General features: G+C 42.8%; 1 protein-coding gene across 4 annotated transcripts in view; it reads right to left on the reverse strand.

Moving 5' to 3' along the window:
• The window catches only part of SFSWAP (splicing factor SWAP), a 222696-nt gene extending 207868 nt beyond the window's left edge, over positions 1-14828 (reverse strand). Inside the window, exon 1 of one of the 4 annotated variants that reach the window (XM_077461776.1) lies at positions 14405-14828. In XM_077461776.1, coding sequence (XP_077317902.1) covers positions 14405-14577 — 173 coding nt within the window. In that variant the 5' untranslated portion in view covers positions 14578-14828. The remainder of the gene's footprint in view (positions 1-14404) is intronic. The other 3 variants (XM_077461775.1, XM_077461774.1, XM_077461777.1) reach the window with 3 other exon arrangements.
• Positions 14829-21303: the final 6475 nt, after the last annotated feature.

Here is a 21303-nt window from a genome sequence, read left to right on the forward strand (position 1 = left end):
AAGTTTCAGCTTTCAGTGCTCTCACACTTTGAATGACAATTACTACCCAAATTAATTTTTTGTCCTTTTTTCCCACAAATAGAGCTTTCTTTTGGTGATATTTGATCACCTCTGGGGTTTTTATTTTTTGCGCTATAAATTAAAAAAGACCAAAAATTTAGAAAAAAAAATAAAAACACGCATATTTCTTGTAGCCGTGCTCTGTAGCAGTCTTTCGGCTATAGGGTGGGCGCGAATCGGTTAATACAGCATTTCCCCAATTCATGTTAAACAAGTGCAGAGCCATTCTCTGCTCAGAGATGCCAAAATAAAACAAAACAAAGAGATGAAGAGAAACAATGCATCTCTGGTTCTTTTAGATCAAAAGGAATAAACTTCAGCCTGTAAATGGTCATTTTAACCACTTAAAGACTAAACCTTTTTTGACATGTTGATGGATTTTATATATAATTTTTTTTTTTTTTTTTAGCACAGACCCTAGAGCAGTGATGGGAACCTTGGCACCCCAGATGTTTTGGAACTACATTTCATATGATGCTCAAATCATCTGGGGTGCCAAGGTTCGCCACCACTGCCCTAGAGAATAAAATGGATATTGTTGCAATATTTTATGTCACAATTTGTGCAGCGGTCTTTCAAAAGAAATTTCTGAAAAAATATACTTCAATGCATAAAAGAAAAAAAAAAACCAGTATAGTTAGCTTTTTTTTTTTTTTTTTTAACATAATGTGAAAGAGGTTACGTCATGAGAATCGTGATCTTTATTCTAAGCAAAAACTTGTGATTCTCATTTTATCCAAAATCATTCAGCTCTAATTTGAAGCAATGAAGGAAATCCTACAGTCCTATCTAGGAAGATTGCAAAGCGAGACCCAAAACTTATTCTGCTTCCTTATCAACCAGCAAAAAAGCAAACAAAGGTTGACTTCAAATTGAATCAAATCAAATAAAGAGCTAACAAAAAAGAATACTCGGCAAAAACCAAACATTGCCTGCCAAAGCACAATTTATAACCTGTTTTTTCATACTTTTCAGCTGTCACTACTTGTCAAGAAATAATACCTTTACTTAGAACTACAATTTTTAGATTGTAAGCAACAGGATACTTGTAGAAAAGACCTCAGATAAATCATAAGGCTTTACTACAAAGTAGCCTCCCACCATCCACACAAAATTGCCATATTTGAAAACCGTACGTATTACTGGTCTCCACACAAGCCCCAGAATGTCTAACTGGACAGAAAGACAAATTGGCAGCATAGGTAGTATGTATGTATGTATGTATGTATGTGAAATACAGCGACTACCCAAGAGTATCACAAGGGACCATTACTTTAACCCTTTCACTCAAATTCTCTCTTTTTTTATGCAAAAACAAGGAATATTTTTGGGTTGAATTTAGTTAAAACCCCCAAACATAGGATTTTCTAAAAGCAGAGACCCTGCTGAATAAGATGGCAGTACCTCCAATGTACCACACAATATAACACCGTTTATCTAACCTGTATTTCCAGGAGAAAATACTTTAAAAGCCTTAACAGGTCATCAGTTTATAGTTAACCCTAAATGATGACTGCAGAATTATTTCTCACTCTGGTGTGTGCAAGAAATGTGTAGTGTAATCAATGTTTTTGTATGTAGGCGACCCGAACACATGCGTTTATGTTTATATGAGATTGTACATGAGGGATATCCTCATGTACAATCTCAGGGATTCATTTTTTTGAAGGGGGGGGGAGGGGGGTAAGCCTAGCAAAATTTAAAGAGTTGACAGTGACAGTCAGCGCAGGCAAGTGGGGGATCCTGTCTGTGCAGACTGCTCCCTCTTCTCCTGCCCCTCTTCTTGCACACATTGCCTCCCAAAGAGGACCTGCCACATATCTGCTATAATATAGGGGGACTCTTGGTTCCCTATATAATAGCAATAAAATCATATGATATAAAAAAAAAAAAAAAGAAAAGAAAAAAATAAATAAGAAAAAATAAATAAGAAAAAATAAATAAAAATTGAGCCTTCCCACATACACAGTACTGGAGCTGCACAATTAATCGTTATAAAAAGATCTCAATTCTATGTAAACAGTGCAGAGCCAGAGCTGTCAAAAAATAAAAAATAAACCCCCCCCCCCCACACACACACACACACATTCTTCAACTCAGAGATACAATGTATCTGTTGGATCTTTTCTATCAAAGGCATGAACTTGTGTAGAGAAGGGAAGTTTAGCCACTTAAATAATAATAAGAATAAAATGGTCATTGTTGCAATATTTTATGTCACGCGGTATTTGAGCAGTGGCCTTTCAAACACAATTTTTGGGGAAAAAATACACTTCAATGAATTAAAAAAAAAAAAAAAAATACAGTAAAGTTAACCCAATTTTTTCGTATAAATGTGAAAGAAGATGTTACGCCGCGAGAATGTTGATCTTTATTCTAAGCAAAAAAGTTTTTCTTTGAAAAAAACATGACTGAACTAATGACTGAAGGCAAGTGTGAAAGGGCCTTACAGACATTCCTGACAGTGGGGTTGATTTACTAAAGGAGATTGCAAAATCTGGTACAGCAGTACATGGCAGCTAATCAGCTGTTAACTTCAGCTTGTTCAATTAAGCTTTGACCAAAAAAAACAAAAACTGGAAGCCGATTGGTTTCTATGCACAGCTACACCAGATTTTGCACTCTCCAGTTTTAGTAAATCAACCCGTGTGCAACCCCTCCCATACAAGTATGTGAACCCCTCAGAATGAACTTGTTTTATGCTGTAATTTGCCATAAAACGTATCTGATCCTCAACTAAAATCTAGTACACACTAGAAAAAGAAAGTAATGGAAAAGGAAAAAAAATCAGGCAAACATCTTTCTCCAAAGAATTTTTGCAGCATTTTCGTATTGTGTGTACACAATCTGACAGCCGATTACAAAAAAAATTCTCAGATGGGAACAGAACGAACGATTTTCGATTAATGCGTTCCATATCCAGACAAAAGGGAAAAAAAAAAAAAAAAGACTGCACATGATCAGAAAATAAAAAATCCTTTGTCGTACAAGAATTTTCATACAAATTTTCGTTCATCGGTTTCAATTTGCTGTGAAACGAGAAAAATCAGACGATCGTTCACCTGATTTTCTTATAGTGTGTACCCTACTTAAGTCACAACAAAAGACAAACACAATGTGCTTAAGCTGATAACACAAACCCCTCTGACATACCATGTCTTTATTCAACAAACCAATTAAACATTCACAGTGCTGGAGGAAAAAGTATATGCAGCCTTGGAGTTAATAGCTGGTTGAACCTAATTGGCAGCAATGACTTAAAAAAAGGATAGACACAGATGCACTATGCTGCACCCGCAGTGTGGGTAAACCGCAGCACATCAGTATGAAAGTCTTAAGCCCTTTTCACATGATTGGCTCTACCCAATCGGCCCCACAATTCACTTCTACAGAGCGGCAGATATAAACAGACTTTTGTCCGTTTACTCCTACCTGCCTCCGATCCTCTAAAAAATCTGGGTGGTTCGGATTGGAGGGCCTATAGAGTAGCCGTGACCTATCATCCACCCACTCCGCTCATTGTGGCCCGCGACTGGTTACCAAGTTGCTTAAGTTGCCCTCGCTCTTAAAAAGGTTGGGCACCCCTGCTATAGGATATTTGGGAATTCATTTTCTCCTCTATGAAGGCAAGTGGTCTAGGCCCCAAGGCAAGAAAGCAAGCCCAAATATTGATGTCCCCTGCACCATACTTCACCGTTGGCATGATGCCAGTAAGCTGTGCCCCTTTTTCCCCCATCATACATGCTTTTTGGCAAACTTCAGGTGCACAGCAATTTTTTTTGGTGAGCAGAGCCGTCCTCCGTGGCTTCCTGTTCAAGATTTACACATAGTAGACTCATGAACAGGGATGTTTGCCAGTTTTGCAAGGCATGGTTCACATCAGCTAATGCTTCCACAATGTTTGAGTATCTGAGACAATTTGCCCCCCCCCCCAACCACGACTTTTGTATATTCTCCCAAAGCTGAGGTCGTGTTATACTTCATTTATGAAAACTCCAGCTATGCAAACTACTGATTCGAATTACTTCAATGAAAGCTAATTGATCTATGGATTCACTTACTTTTTCCTTCAGCACTGTAAATGTTTAATTGGTGTGTTCAATAAAATGAGAAATTACAATTGTTGTGTGTTATCAGCTTAAAGCGGAGTTCCACCCAAAAATGGAACTTCCGCTCCCCGTGTCACATTTGGCATTTTTCGGGTGGGGGGGGGAGCAGATACCTGTCTAATACAGGTATTTGCTCCCACTTCCGGCTAAAGATCGCCACAGCATCTGCAGCGATCTACGCAATGTTCGGCCCCCTTCTCCGCACCCCCTCCGCTGTTTTCTGAGACACACACCCAGAAGACGTCCCAGAAGATGGTAGGGACCATTCAGAACGAGCAGCGCAACTCACGCATGCGCAGTAGGGAACCAGGCTGTGAAGTCGCAAGGCTTCACTTCCTGACTCCCTTACTAGCAATGGCAACGCAGGTGCCTTGGACAGGTAAGGGTCCTTATTTTAAAAGTCAGCAGGTGCAGTATTTGTAGCTGCTGACTTTTCATTTTTTTTATTTTTAGGTGGAACTGCGCTTTAATAATAATAATACATTTTATTTATAATGCACTTTCCATCAAAAGACCTCAAAGTGCTTTAAGCACAATGGGTGAAATTCAATTAAAGTGGTTGAATACCCTAATTTGTAGTTTTTTGTTTTTTTTAACCTACAGGTAAGCCTATAATAAGGCTTTCCTATGGGTAAAATCTCTTAAACCTGTACGGTTTAGGAGACATTCACTTTGCATGAAGCTGCTGACGTCAACTGCACATGCGCTCTGAAAGCCCTGCTGACGCTGCTGGACCTTGCTGGAAAGAAGACTCCCGCACACTAACGGGTGCTTCGATCTAAGGTATTTCATAATGAGCTAGTATGTGTGCATACTAGCTCATTATGCCTTTGCCTTACAGGGTTTTTTTGTTTTGTTTTTTTTTAAAGATGTGCGGGTATACAACTGCTTTAAGCTGCGGCATCACTATTCTGGCGTTAATCCCTCGCTAATGTATTGTGCCAAATTCATGAAACATTTGCAACACTTTTGGTTCCGACAGACTCGGGCACCAAAGTCAAGTAGTTCTAAAATGCACCACTTTTACATTGTGGTGCAAGGAATGTGCCAGAATCAAAATAAAGTACAAACAATTCTTATCTTACAAAAGTGAACCAACTCTTTTGACATACAGAAAGAGAAACTGGCAGATAGATTTTACAAAAGAGTCTGGTTTGCCCTCTAAAAGTGGCATAACTTGCTCAAAATTCAAGTACAAATTCTAGACATGAATTTGGCATGTTCTGCATGAGAAATACTTATGAAAAATCTGTCTGTGCCAGAATTTATGAATCCCAGGGATTGTGTTTATCAGTATTGTTGTGACTTAGATGAAGATTAGATCACATTTTACAGCACGTTGCTGGAGAAAACCAGATACATTTTGCAATAACATGGTGTAGGTGGTGTTGACAATAGCTTTCACCAAGAGCCCTTTCACACTGGGGCGGTGGGGGCATCAGCGCTAAAGCTATTTTTAAAGTAGCCAAAAAAGGTTAAAGGCACCCGCAAAGCGCCGCTGCCCATTGATTTCAATGAGCAGGGGCACTTTAGGAGCGATGCATAAACCACTCATAAGGCTTGATTCACACCTATGCATTTTTAGTGCTTTTTGCATTTTGCACTACAGCCCATTTAACATGGTTTCCTATGGAACACGTTCTGTAGTGTAAATCTGCAAAATGCATAAAGCACTAAAAATGTATAGGTATAAATCAAGCCTAAAGCCCCTTAAAGATGCTGCTTGCAGGACTTTTTGGAGTGTCCTGCCAGCGCACCGCTCCAATGTGACATCCCTCAGGCTTTCATATTGGAGTGACAAGAGAAGCGCTTTACAGGTGCTATTTTAGCACTATAGCGCCTCAGTGTAAAAGGGGTCTTAGTTCACACTGTAAACATATTTGGGGGGTTTGCATGCTCCTCCAGCCTGTGCCTAAGGTGAGTATGTGAGTATGTTCTGGGACTAACAGGGAGGTAAAGTCTTTATCAATCACCATCTTTTATCTCACCCCCATAGTGTTTACCAATATGAGAAGGGAGGGAGTGAGTGTCATTAACCACTGTGTATATGCTGACATGTGTTACTCTATAGTCACATGGGCAGCACAGATAAGAAAAATGGAGGAAGTGAACAGCTTAGAAGGGAATTGAAACTGGACCATGCTCAGTAGATGTCAACAGTTGGTTTACACAATCTCAGGCTGCAGCTGGGATGGACAGTAAACAGCAGGATCAACCAGGATTTTTGTAGTCTATAGAAAACAACTGCTTTAGTGGATAAGAGAGTATGAACACAATTTAACACAGCATCTATTGACAATTTTGGCAATTTGCATTTAATGACATTTTAAGTGTTGCACATATAATATAATACTGTGTAGATGACTAAAATACAATCATTCAACATTTAAAAAATAAATAAAAAAACACCACCATTAAAGAAAAGCCATAATTAAACATAAGCACAAAAAAAACCAGTGTCAATCAAGGGCTTACATCTGTACTGTATTGCAAACAAACTTTAAGCCTTCCTTAGGACCAATCATCTTCATACAATTACAATATGCCCCTTCTAATATGCATTAAGTTGTTAGGAGAACCACAGAGATACTCAGCAATGACTTAATATTACATCTATGCAATCCATGAAAAAGAAGTGAACATCAACCTTTCTATTGCAAGACTAAAGTATTGAGCTTTGCTGTTAACCCATTCACTGTCAGAAAGGCCTTATCTTGCATTATTAGGCATTTTGATTTTTCTTGACCCATCTGTTCCAAATCATTGACACACCAGGTAAGAGTTAGTCAAGCAGATAATATTGTCAGGAGATTAGCAGGTAGTAGTATCTCACTGTTAGACCATCCTGGTAATGGAAGGAACACTGCCAGGTTGTGTGTGTGTGTGTGTGTGTGTGTGTGTGTGTGTGTGTGTGTGTGTACAATCCTAACAGCACAAGGATGTTTAAGGCTCTATTCACACTTATGCAGTGAAGCTGAGCACATTGTTGTGCCTTCTGCCTTAAAATTTTCTTTCCTTTTTTTTTTCTTTCATCTTATCACACCAAAATGCATGGTACTTTCCCAGGCATTTTGGTGCAAGATTTTGCTCAGGTTAGCAAGATGCACTGGGGTGCCATCAAAAATAAATGGCACTGGCACACACCTGCAAAAGGGACGCACACAATACTGATCTCCTGCAGCCACTTCCTGTGTACTTCTAAGCACTCCAGCAATGGCTGCATACCATTTCTCAGTGCAGGTTTCCCAAAGGTGACAACTTGTAGCCTCCGATGGGGATTGTTTGGCAGGGTGATAAAGGAGCAAAACTGAGAGCCATGGACAGAGTGTTGTCACTTTGGAAGAGGAACTGTCCCAACAGGATTATTAGGTATTGTATAAATGAAAAGTGCAAAGTCAAAAAATAAAAGTGGCTTTTCAAATTTTTAATGTTAAAAACTCTTAATGATTAAGCTAAAAGAAACCTCAAAAAGCTGTATTTAACTCCAAAAACAAAAATGTTAGGTATTGTAGCTTACCAATCCTTAACCACTACAATACAGGGCACTTTCACCCCCTTCCTTCCCAGATGAGTTTTCAGCTTTCATCGCTCTCGCACTTTCAATGACAATTGCGCGGTCATGCTACGCTGTACCCATATAACATTTTTATCATTTTGTTAGCACAAATAGAGCTTTCTTTTGGTGTTATTTATTCACGACTCAGTTTTTAATTTTTTTGCCATATAAGCGAAAAAAAAGAGCGGAAATTTAAAAAAAAAAAAAAAAAACAATATTTTCTTCTTTCTAGTTTAACCACTTCCCGACCAGCGCACGACGATGTACGTCGACAGAATGGCACGGGCAGGCATATTGGTGTACAGGTATGTCCAATATTCAATGCCGCCCTGCCATCGGGAGCGCGGCGGCGCGCTCCCGCGCTGGTCAGGACCCCCGTGAGTCCGGTCGTGGGTCCCGTGGACTCGATCGCCGCGGGCATCCCCGCGATCGTCTCACGGAGCGGCCGAATGGAGGAAATGCTGTATAAACAACATTTCTCCATTCTGCCTAGCAACTAGTGACGCTGATCTCTGCTCCATGTGATTGGAGCAGAGATCAGTGTTCACTAAATGAAAGCCCAACCCCCCCACAGTTAGTAACACACCCCTAGGAACACTTAACCCCTACACTGCCACCCACTGGTTAACCCCTTCACTGCCAGTGTCATTTACACAGGAATCACTGCATTTATATAGCAGTGATTACTGTATACATGACAATGGTCCCAAAAATGTGTCAAAAATGTCCGATGGGTCCCCCACAATGTCGCAGTCACAAAAAAAAAAAAAAAAAAAAAAAAAGAAAAAACGCTGATCGCCGCCATTACTAGTAAAAAAAAAAAAAAAAAATTATTAATAAAAATGCTATAAAACTATCCCTATTTTGTAAACGCTATAACTTTTGCGCAAACCAATCAATAATCGCTTATTGCGATTTTTTTTACCAAAAATATGTAGAAGAATACGTATCGACCTAAACTGAGGGAAAAAAATTTTTTTATATATATTTTTGGGGGATATTTATTATAACAAAAAGTAAAAAATAATGCGTTTTTTTCTAAATTGTCGCTCTATTTTTGGTTATAGCGCAAAAAATAAAAACCGCAGGGGTGATCAAATACCACCAAAAGAAAGCTCTATTTGTGGGAAAAAAAGGACATCAATTTTGTTTGGGAGCCACGTCGCACGACCGCGCAATTGTCAGTTTAAGCGACGCAGTGCCGAATCGCAAAAAGGAGTCTGGTCTTTGACCAGCAAATTGGTCCGGTCTGCAAGTGGTTAAAAGAAATCCAATAAAATTGAATTTTGTCATAAATTTAAGCCAAAATGTATTCCGCTACATGTTTTTGGTAAAAAAAAAATTCTGTTAAAGCGGAGGTCCACCCTAAAGTGGACCTTCCACTCATTGGAAACCTCCCCCCCTCCGGCGCCACAATTGGCACCTTTCAGGGGGGAGGGGGGTGAAGGTACCTGTACAGTACAGGTATCTGCACCCACTTCCGGCGTAGATTCTGCAGAAGGTACGCCCCTTTCCGCAGAATCTACGCCCCTTTCCGAAAGTCCCCCGCTGCCTGCTGGGAAACGCACGGATCCCAGAGACAGCGGGGACCATCCTTATTGCGCAGCGTGACTCGCGCATGCACAGTAGGGAACCGGGAAATTAAGCCGAAAGGCTCCACTTCCTGATTCCCATACCCAAGATGGCGGCGGCAGCACCCGAGAGACAATCGAGAGATCGGCTTCGGGTGCCAACATTACGGGCGCTCTGGGCGGGTAAGTGTCACTATTTTAAAAGTCAGCAGCTGCAGTATTTGTAGCTGCTGGCTTTTAAAAAAAATTAAAAAATAAAAAAAACGGCAGAACTCCCGCTTTAAGTGTATAATAATTGGTTTGTGTGATCACGGACATATGTAAGCAGATGATCACGGACATGTGTGTGCAAATAATCATTGGGACATGTGATTTTAGTGGGACATATGTGGGGGACAGGTGTTTTTATTATTTGGGCACATGTGTTTTGGGGACATTGTGTGGGGACATGTGTGTTTACACTAGACATCGGTGAGTGAAAAGCAGCTCACTGATCACCAGCCGGCTGCAGCGATCTGCTCTCCTCAGCGATAACTTCCTTGTGAGGAGAGGAGAGCCAATTGCCTAGCAACCGGCTGTTTGTTTACATCACATGATGGCTGTGATTGGACACGGCCGTCATGTGATCAGGAGGGCCAATTACAGACACCTCCTGCCGATCGAAGATGCGTTGTGTCCGGGTGACACGAGCCCATTGGGATTGCGCCAATGCACGGGCCCGCACGATCCCCCTCCTTCTGAGGGACATTCCTGAACGTCCATTCAGAAGGAAAGAGCTCCCACCCGGCTGTATGGGAAGTAGTTAAATGTGATAGTTACATTAGTTTTCCTTTCTTTTTAGTTTTTTTTTTTTCCTCTGGTGATCTGGCTAGTACCACACTTCTACTCCACAAAAGAGCAATGAAAACACTTGGACAAGAGCATTGTCAGTCTGGGGATAGTGTTAAGGCCCGTACACACGATCGGACTTTGGCAACAAACAAGCAAATTAGCTGTTTTAAGGCAACATCCGACAGCGTGTACGTTCCATCGGACAAATGTTGGCTGTGCGAACAGACAAACTTTTCGACAACATAAGGGTCCTTTCACACGGGGCGGATCAGTTCTGATCCGCCCCGTGGATATCCGTTTGCTCAGCGGGGATCACTCCGCCGATCCCCGCTGAGCAGGAAGATGACAGCTCCATCTCTGCACACTGCGCAGGGACGGACCTGTCCTATGGGAGATCGGATGACGACGGACCGCAGTGCCCGTCGTCATCCGATCCGATCCGCAGACGGATGGAAAAATAGCTTTTTCCTCCGTTACACTTTTTTGGATCGGAGCGGGTCGGATGTCAGCGGACATGTCACCGCTGACATCCGACGCTCCATAGACCTCTATGGAGCACCCGTTCAGGTCCGCCTGAAAAACTGACAGGCGGGCCTGAACGGGACATCAGTGTGAAAGAGGCCTTAGTCCGATTGAGTGTACAGAAAACCATCGCACTTTACACACATGCATGCTTAGAACCAATGCAAAAGATCAGACAACAATACAGAAGTTGGCCAAAGGTGGCAGTAAAGAGCAGAAAAAGATTTGGTGAAAGTTTGCTGAAAAAGTCCATGTGTATGCTTAACAAGTTCACAGGCAACTCCCTTTGTACAAAAATCCATGGGAAAGTTTGTACAAAGTCCGATCGTTTGTATGAGGCTTAAGATGCACCATCATATTTAGATGACCTTGACTAACAAATTAAAGCCAAACTAACACTTTTTAACCACTTCCGGACCGCCGCAGGCCGATGTACGTCCTCACTTTAAGAATGGTTATCGTTGTTATGGCAGCAACTAGTTGCCATAACCCTGGTATCCCCGTGTTTGGCCAGCGGTCCGATACAAGATAAAAGTGGTCTCTGCGTCAGATTCATCGCAAGATCACTTTTATCCGCGGTAGGAGAGGGGCCCCCTCTAGCCACAAACCGGTGCCCTCCGCAGCGGTGGAGGCAATGAGATCCTTCCCATGGCTGTGCATGGAGACAAGCAAGATGGCCCCCACCCATCTCCATGACACTGCAGGGCGGAAGCGACATCAAAAGGGTCACTTCCGCCCATAGCTCTTAGCATAGCAATTTTTTTCCCCATATGACAACTTTTTTTTTTATTGCATTTTAGTGTAAATATGAGATCTGAGGTCTTTTGACCCCAGATTTTATATTTAAGAGGCCCTATCATGCTTTTTTTTTCCTATTACAAGTAGGGGTGCAACAGATCAAAAAACTCACGGATCGGATCGTTCCTGGGATCAGAGCCACAGATCAGTTGAATTGGCAAAAACCTGTGAAAATTCCACCACCATATAGTCCCCACTGTAATATCCACAATCTCCCCCACTGTAATATTGACTGAGTATCGCCGAGTATGGCTGGGACTGCAATTGTCACAGAGCAGCGCTGTGGGCACTACAGATGCAGCCCACAGCGCTGCTGCCATCCGATCTCTCCCCTCCACTGTACAGATCTGTACACACACACACACACACACACACAGAGAGGGGAGAGAGGAACCGGCGTCATCATGACGTTGGTTTGTTTACAAGTGATCGCTCAGTCATTTGAAATGTTATATATTTTCTGAAAGCAGACACCCTAGAGAAGAAAAATGTGGTAGTCCCAATTTTTTATGTCACACGATATTACCACAAAGGTCTAGGGAACACAACATTTCAGAAAAAAACAAAAACACTAATTTTGGGGGGCACAAAAATGCACTAAATTACCAAATTTTTTAAAAAATATAAAAAACGAGGTTGCACCGAGTGAACATATAGCCAACATGTCAAACCTTAAATATGCAAAATGGCTACAAACTTCAGTAGCGTATATTTTCCATAGGTGACACTTTAAAAGCCCCCTATAGGTCATCAATTTAGCATAACAAAGGAGGTCTGGTACGAGAATTGTCGCTCTCATTCCGGCGTGGGTGACGATATGAAACAGGTGTTAAAGTTTTCAGGTGAAAACACCCGTATGTTTAAATTTGTGTGAGTGTATATGTGGGGGTGCCTCAATTTTATTTATTTTCTTTGGGGGGGGGGGGGTTATGTGCTTGGGTGTAACTAATTTTTTACAATTACAAAAAAAAAGTGTTTTTAACTTTTTTAGCGACAAGTTCTCTTAAACCATTTGCCGACCACGCTATAACCAAATGATGGCTACAGTGCAGCTGGCTATGGGATGCTGGTATGTGCCGCAGGGGACGGACCACGTACTCTGATCGCAGCATCTGTGGTTTACAAACTGAAGTAAAGAGCCAATCAGCTGTGCCCAATCACAGATGTAAACAGAAGACTTATCAGCACTCCTTTCCTCATGTTGACAGTATAAGGGGAGAAGAGAGCCGATAACAGGCTTCTCTAAAAGGGACATGTACACTGATAATCAGTGTCCCGATTATCAGTGCCAACAGTGCCGCCTATTTGTTCCCCCTATCAGCGCCCATCAGTGAAGGAGAAAAATTACATGTTTGCAAAAACTTTAACCACATGCCAACCGGGCCATAGCCGAAAGACGGCTGCAGCGTGGTCGGCTTATTCTGGGAGGGCGTCCATGGACGTCATTAAAGCGACACAGCGCCGTATCGCAAAAAATGGCCTGGTCAGGAAGGGGCCAAATCCTTTCCGGGGCTGAAGTGGTTAAATACCACCAAAAGAAAGCTCTGGGTGAAAAAAAAAAATATATAAAAAAATAGTTTGGGTACAGTGCTGACTGCGCAATTGTCGGAGGAGGATCCATCATCTGCAGTGGTCCTGTCCTCTCTCTCTCTCTCCCCTGCCAGCTCTTGTATATGAGAGCTGTGTCCTGCACGCCCCTCCCCTGCTGCTGCCATATAATGTAAAATAACTGTATTTATGAACAAGAATCCCCTCTGTTATAGAAGGTTAAAATGCTTAGTGCCTTTTTCTTTTAAATGATGAGGCTGAGCGGTCACATGACTGCCCAAGGCTCTCCGCCTGGTGACATCAGAGGGAACCCCGGAGCGGGGCAGGGGAGCGCAGGGACATCATCTGACTGACAGCGGCGCTGCAAAATAAGGTATTGCTCCGTATCATTTAAAAAAAAAAAAAAACACACACACACACACAAGGCACTAAACGATTTAACCTGCTATAACAGAGGGGATTCTAGTTAGTAGAGAAAGCGACTTTAATGGCCAGGGTAACTGTCAATAGAGACTGGAAGTGACGTCACATGTCGCTTTCAGGTAAACAAGGGAGGGAATCGGATGTGGGACAGCAGGGTGTGTGGAGCATTTGGGTGGCAGCACAATTTCTAGTTGCTATGGTGGCCTGGCACCTAGGGTTTTACAGCCCTGTTCTGTATATACTACAGGGAATGAATATTTATTATCCATGATAGTAGTTTGGAATTACTAAATTTCTTGAAAAATCCACAAAAATCAAGTCATGTGCTATATACAGCAGTTTTGAACCATTCAGTGGCGGTTCACACTACTGCGCTCTGTGAGATTGCATGAGATTCACACCTCACTGCAAATCACATGCAATGTCTGTGTGATGCGATATCAGCCATACAGATAGTATGGCTCATATGGCATCTCATTCGGACCAAACTTGCACAGGACCTTATTTTTTTGGGGATCCATACCAGAACCAGACCGCATGGGTGTTCACATCCATGAGATCCGATTCATGTTAGAACTAAGAGTTTGCCGTGCGATATGCAAGCTGAAATGAGTGTGTCATTAACAAGGTATTGACAGTTTTCATGCGAGTCGGGTGTGACTTGGAAACCCGCAGTAGATTCGCATGGTTCCCGCATCGCACAAGTGTGAATCGAGCCTTACAGTCCTTTTTCAAGTGGCCTTTTTTGTACATATGGCAGTGAAGGGCAAAGCTGCATGCACTCAGTATCAGTGGAGGGAAGTGCTCTCTACATTCTATAGATGTGTATTGATCCCAGTGAGGTGTCCTTAGTTGTAGGGATCAGAAGGGGTCCCAATGCAGTCACACACAGGCCTGTCTATCAGTGGAGGAGTCAGAGCAGCCCCTGGAAACAGAAGTGATCAGACTGGGTTACATTAGGTAATTGTCATGAGCTTCCAACCGACCTATCTATGAGAATGTTGTTGTCTCCCATCCAAGGGATGAGGTGCCGGCCCTGCTCATGGTACAAGGCCTTCTCGTCGTCCCGGAACACTTTGCAGGCATAGCCGAACACCAACAGGTCCGCCACCGCCTGCTGCTTCCCGCTGCTCTTCTTCCGCGGAGCTCCGGGGAACATCCTGTCCTCTATCCGTACGGTTACACCACAGGAATACACCGAAGGCCTCCGGTACTGTGCGAGCCCCGGTACAAGATGGCGGGAAACCCACTTCCGCTTCCTAGTCCGTAGATTCCACACACTGCTCCAACGACCTCCTGTCCCCTGCAGGTCCACAAGAAACACAACACTCACTAATACCGGATTAAAGCACACGGAAGTTGCGGAAACGGCCTCTGCTTAGTTAATGTACAGTTCTTATTTTCTTATTTTTTAGTTTGCAGAAAAAGGAAAGTGCGCAAGTAGAAATGGATGATATATATTTGCGCCAATCCCAATATGGCGGCGGACAGTTCACGTCTTATGAAGGGGGCGGGGCTGTGTTCTCAGAACTGGGATTGCTCTTTCTCACTGTCATTGGCTGTTGTATGTGTCTGCTTTCATATAACAGAAATAAACCACTAGAATAGTATATATACAACTAGGGCACCCAGGAGGTTTTTTTTCTGACATAATGTGCAAGTATGCATGTGGCACACTCAGGCTGAATTTACACTAATCATACCTCCCAACTGTCCCTGATTTGGAGCAATGTCCCTCTGTCCCTCTTTCCTCCTCATTTTGGTCTGATTTATATAGTTCTATATAAAATGCACTTTTTACCTATCAAAAACCTTTTCCCAGTGTTAAACCTTTCATGTGATTTCTAAATTGCTGCATTTGTAAATTCAAAAGCCAATATAAAGGAATAGCAGTGGTAAAAAAAAAAAAAAAAAAAAGCACTTCTGGGTTTAACCAATCTTGTTTTTTTTTGTACAATTACTTTTGCTGATGGGTGTCCCTCATTCCTACCTCAAAAAGTTGGGATGTATGTACTATGTGCAGTTTACAGTGCAATAAAGTCTTACTTGTAGGTGCCTTTCAAACGCCTTAAAAGCGCAGTTCCACCCAAAAGGGGAAGTTCTGCTTTAACCACTTCAGCCCCGGACCAATTTTCAGCCTAAGGACCAGAGGTCTTTTTACAATTTCGCACTGCACTGCTTTAACTGGTAATTGCGTGGTCGTGCAATGTTGTACCCAAATTAAATTTGCATCCTTTTCTTTCCACAAATAGAGCTTTCTTTTGATGGCATTTGATTGCCTCTGCGATTTTTATTTTTTGCGATATAAATGGAAAAAGACCGAAAATTTTGAGAAAAAAAGATATTTTCAAATTTTTGTTATAAGAAAAATCGAATAAACTCAATTTTAGTCATACATTTAGGCCAAAATGTATTCAGCCACATGTCTTTAGTAAAAAAAAAATTCAATAAGCGTATATTTATTGGTTTGCGCAAAAGTTATAGCGTCTACAAACTAGAGTAAATTTTCTGGAATTTACACAGCTTTTAATTTACGACTGCCTATCTCATTTCCTGAGGTGCTAAAATGGCAGGGCAGTACAACCCCCCCCCCCCAAATGACCCCATTTTGGAAAGTAGACACCCCAAGGAAATTGCTGAGAGGCATGTTGAGCCCATTGAATATTTTTTTTTGTCCCAAGTGATTGAATAATGACACAAAAAAAAAAGTTTACAAAAAGTTGTCACTAAATGATATATTGCTCACACATGCCATAGTTATATGTAGAATTGCACCCCAAAATATATTCTGCTGCTTCTCCTGAGTACGGGGATACCATATATGTGGGACTTTTTGGGAGTCTAGCCGTGTACGGCACCCCGAAAACCAACCACTGTCTTCAGGATTTCTAAGGGTGCAAATTTTTGATTTCACTCCTCACTACCTATCACAGTTTCGAAGGCCATTAAATGCCAAAATTACACAAAACCCCCCCAAATGACCACATTTTGAAAAGTAGACACCCCAAGAAAATTGCTGAGGGGCATGTTGAGCCCATTGAATATTTTTTTTTGTCCCAAGTGATTGAATAATGACACAAAAAAAAAAGTTTACAAAAAGTTGTCACTAAATGATATATTGCTCACACATGCCATAGTTATATGTAGAATTGCACCCCAAAATATATTCTGCTGCTTCTCCTGAGTACGGGGATACCATATATGTGGGACTTTTTGGGAGTCTAGCCGTGTACGGCACCCCGAAAACCAACCACTGTCTTCAGGATTTCTAAGGGTGCAAATTTTTGATTTCACTCCTCACTACCTATCACAGTTTCGAAGGCCATTAAATGCCAAAATTACACAAAACCCCCCCAAATGACCACATTTTGAAAAGTAGACACCCCAAGAAAATTGCTGAGGGGCATGTTGAGCCCATTTAATATTTTTTTTTTGTCCCAAGTGATTGAATAATGACAAAAAAAAAAAAAGTTTTCAAAAAGTTGTCACTAAATGATATATTGCTCCCACATGCCATAGTTATATGTGGAATTGCGCCCCAAAATATATTCTGCTGCTTCTCCTGAGTACGGGGATACCACATATGTGGGACTTTTTGGGAGTCTAGCTGCGTACGGCACCCCGAAAACCAATCACTGCCTTCAGGGTTTCTAAGGGTGCAAATTTTTTATTTCACTCCTCTCTACCTATCACAGTTTCGAAGGCCATAAAATGCCAAAATAGCACAAAACCCCCCAAAGTGACCCCATTTTGGAAAGTAGACACCCCAAGCTATTTACTGAGAGGCATGTTGAGTCCATGAAATATTTTATATTTTGCCACAAGTTGCAGGAATAGTAAATTTTTTTTTTTTTTGCACAAAGTTGTCACTAAATGATATATTGCTCACACATGCTATGGGCATAAGTCAAATTATACCCCAAAATAAATTCTGCTGCTTCTCCCGAGTACGGGGATACCACATGTGGGGGACTTTTTGGGAGCCTAGCCATGTACGGGACCCCCGAAAACCAAGCACTGCTTTCCGGATTTAAATATACAACGCTACCAAAAAAAACTGTTAGCGATCGCAGGGATCAGGCCTGACTCTGCGAACGCTGCAGTTATGTGTTTAGTGTTTTGTAAGTGACAGTGATCGATCGATACTGCACTTGGGTGGGCTGGGCGGAGGGGCAAAACGCAGGTGCTAGCAGGTATCTGGGCTGACCCTGCTAACAATGCGTTTTTTTGGAACCCTAAACTGCTGGGGACGCTAGTATAGATCTGATCAGATCAGATATTGATCTGTTCAGATTCTATACCACTACGGGAGGTTTATGCTTTGCGCGTGGGTGTTAGCGGTACTGGCACTAACCTAGTGCTGCCTGGGGCGATGCAAACCCTGACCCTAAAACCTAATTGATATCACCCGCCGGGTGATCAGGGGGTTAAACCTTTATTGGGTAATAAATGGTGGGTGCCCTGATGCTATAAAAAGCAAACTAACCAGAGTCACCCGTAACACTTATACGGTGATCACTGGTGAAAGGGTTAACAAGGGGCAATCATGGGGTTCAAATTTTTATTAGGTAGTATATGGGGGTCCCTGGCGCTATATAAAAACCTGACGGGGAACCGAAATAACTAACTGGCTAACCAGCGTCACCAGTGACACTTATACTGTGATCGCTGGTGAAAGGGTTAACTAGGGGCAATCAGGGGGTTAAAACCATTATTGAGTAGTATATGGGGGTACCTAGCGCTATAAAAACCTGGCGGTGAACCTAAAAAAAAACTAGCTACCTAGCGACACTAGTGACACTAATGCAGCTATCAGAAAAATGATCGCTTAGTGACACTGGCAAAAGGGGGTGAAAGGGTTAACTAGGGGCAATCAGGGGGTTAAAACCATTATTGGGTAGTATATCGGGGTACCTAGCGCTATAAAAACCTGGCGGTGAACCTAAAAAAATAACTAGCTACCTAGCAACACTAGCGACACTAATGCAGCGATCAGAAAAATGATCGCTTAGTGACACTGGCAAAAGGGGGTGAAAGGGTTAACTAGGGGCAATCAGGGGGTTAAAACCATTATTAGGTAGTATATCGGGGTACCTAGCGCTATAAAAACCTGGTGGTGCCTGTGTGTGCCTATGTGTTAGTGTAGTGTTGGTGCACACTTACTGTGTCCTCTCCTCGTAGTCCGGTCAATAAGACCGCCCCGAGGAGAATGACATCACTTCCTCCCTGCCTGTGTTTACTATACACAGTGGGAGGAAGCTTCTCATTCGCCAGGAGCGATCGAGAGGGGATGGCCAGAAACCAACGGCCATCCCCTCATCCCGGATCGCTCCTTCAGCGAAACGGACCGCCGCATCCAGCGGGAGGGGGTCCGATCGGACCCCCCACCCGCTGGAAGGCAAGCACGTACATGTATGTGCTTGTGCCTGTACATGCCATTGTGATGACGTACATTGGCATGCGGCGGTCCTTAAGTGGTTAAGCTGCTTTCACACTGGGGCAACATGAGTTTGACTTGAACATCGGCTGTTCGATCGTTCGAAGAAGATCGAACATTACGGGGCATCGTTGCAGTGCATTGCTGGCTGATATATATATATAGATATAGATATACACACACACACACACACACACACACACACTGTATCCAGTTTATATAGACCTCACTGCAGACGTTACTCCTATTGTACTGTTTCTAATATACTTCAGACAGGAAGTGTATTTAGTATATATACATCCCAGCTTTGTGTGTATATATATATATATATATATATATATATATATATATATACACATACACATATATATATATATATACACACACTGTATCCTGTGTAGCTAGATCTGACTGCAGGCCATTCCTGGTGTACGTATTCAAATACACTTTCAGGCAGGCAGGCCAGGCAGGTTATTCAGTGATCTGCAGTGCATAAAATATATATTCAGTCTCCGACATATATATATATCCACTGCATTCCAGTCTAGCAAAGCCTATATATGTCTGCAGGCCATTCCTGGTATACGTTTTCAAATACACTTTCAGGCAAGCGATTCAGTGATCTTGTCAGGGCTGGCTTAGCCCTTGCTTCTCTGGGCTGGCTGCTCAGCTGTCAGCTAATTGCCAGGTCCCATCTCTCTCCACAGTTACCAGCTGTTCCTTATCCAGCTCGTCTGACCTGCCTACTTAAAGTTGTCCAGCTCACTTCATATCTACCTTCGCCTTGGTCACATCACAAGAAACCATCTCCTGCGGTTCTGTTCAAAGACTGGATTGCTGACATCCCTTCAGGCTCCTTCTCCTGCTTGCTGTTGCTCTACTTGGATCCCTGACTTCTGACCTGGCTGATTACCCGATCTGGTTATCGAACTCTGGACTGGCTGACTACTTGATCCGGTTACTGGACTCTGGCTATGCTTTGACTACGCTTTCTCTATTTACCTTTTTATTTTTATTTAATAAACAAGTGTGATTTAATTGTACTTCTGTCTTAGTTTGATTCATGGTTTCTGACAGTCGGGTACATGCTGCATGTCTGGAAGGCTACACTCACAGGCCACTAAAAGAGGGCAAGCAGGCTCTGTGTCTACAGCCAACAGTGCTGGTGATGGACATGGTGCATCCTCAGGACGTGGCCATGGGGCATGCTTGTCCTTTTTTCGACAGCTGGCTGTGTTGAGCCATAACATGCAGAAGAGTTATTAGAGTGGATCACAAAGCTGTCCTCATCCTCTGTCACCCAGGCTAAGACAAGTTTGGTTGCCAATGCAGCTGCCAAAGCATTCCATAGGCTCAATGGCATCAGTCAATCCTTCCCTAGCCCCATCATCGTATCCTGAGGAGTCCCTCGAACTGTTCAATCACAGTGTCGGTGTCAGGGCTGGCTTAGCCCTTCCTTCTCTGGGCTGGCCACTCCGCTGTCGGCTAATTGCCAGCTCTCTTCTCTCTCCACAGTTACCAGCTGTTCCTAATGATGCTCGCCTGACCTGCTGTCAGGGCTGGCTTAGCCCTTCCTTCTCTGGGCTGGCCGCTCAGCTGTCAGCTAATTGCCAGCTCTATTCTCTCTCCACAGTTACCAGCTGTTCCTGATGATGCTCGTCTGACCTGCCTACTTAAAGCCAGTTCACTTCACCTCTGCCTTCGCCTTTGTCACATCACTAGAAACCATCTCCTGCGGTTTGTTTAAAGACTGATTTGCTGAATTCCTTCTAGCTCCTTATCCTGCTTGCTGTTGCTCTACTTGGATCCCTAACTTCTGGCCTGGCTGACTACCCGATCTGGTTACTGGACTCTGGCTATGCTTGACTACACTTTTTCTGTTTACCTTTTTATTTTTATTAATAAACAAGTGTGATTTAATTGTACTTCTGTCTTAGTCTGATTCATGGTTTCTGACAGTTGGGTACATGCTGCAGGAGGATGCGTAGCATTTTGAATGCTCCGATGATGGTACCCAGGTTGAAGATGAAGGCAGTAATGTAAGCCCAAAGAGAGGGGGTGCCCAAGAAGGAGAAGAAACTGGCAGTCATTTTCCCCCAGCTGCAGCATACTGCCAGGTTTGCTCCAGTGATGAGATGGGAGGGGATGATGAGGTCACTGACTCTACGTGGGTGCCTGATAGAAGAGAGGAGGAGGCATATCTCCAACAAGGCAGGATGCCCTCCAGGGGCCAGTTTAAGGACAGCCAACCGACTGCATCGGACCGCAGAGCTCCGCATGTGAGATGTGTGCAGCAGATCGCACCATTGCTGTTTGCAACATATGTCTGAAGCATATCAAACATGGCCAAAACAGCAGCCGCTTGGGCACCACATGCTTGACCAGACATATGTCGAACTCCCATGCAGTCCGTTGGCAACAGTACTTAAAAGATTCACACCAAAGAAC

This window comes from Lithobates pipiens, unplaced genomic scaffold (assembly GCF_037356315.1).
Source record: "Lithobates pipiens isolate NorthernLeopardFrog02 unplaced genomic scaffold, aLitPip1_a1.2 Scaffold_3, whole genome shotgun sequence".
Lineage (NCBI taxonomy): Eukaryota > Metazoa > Chordata > Amphibia > Anura > Ranidae > Lithobates > Lithobates pipiens.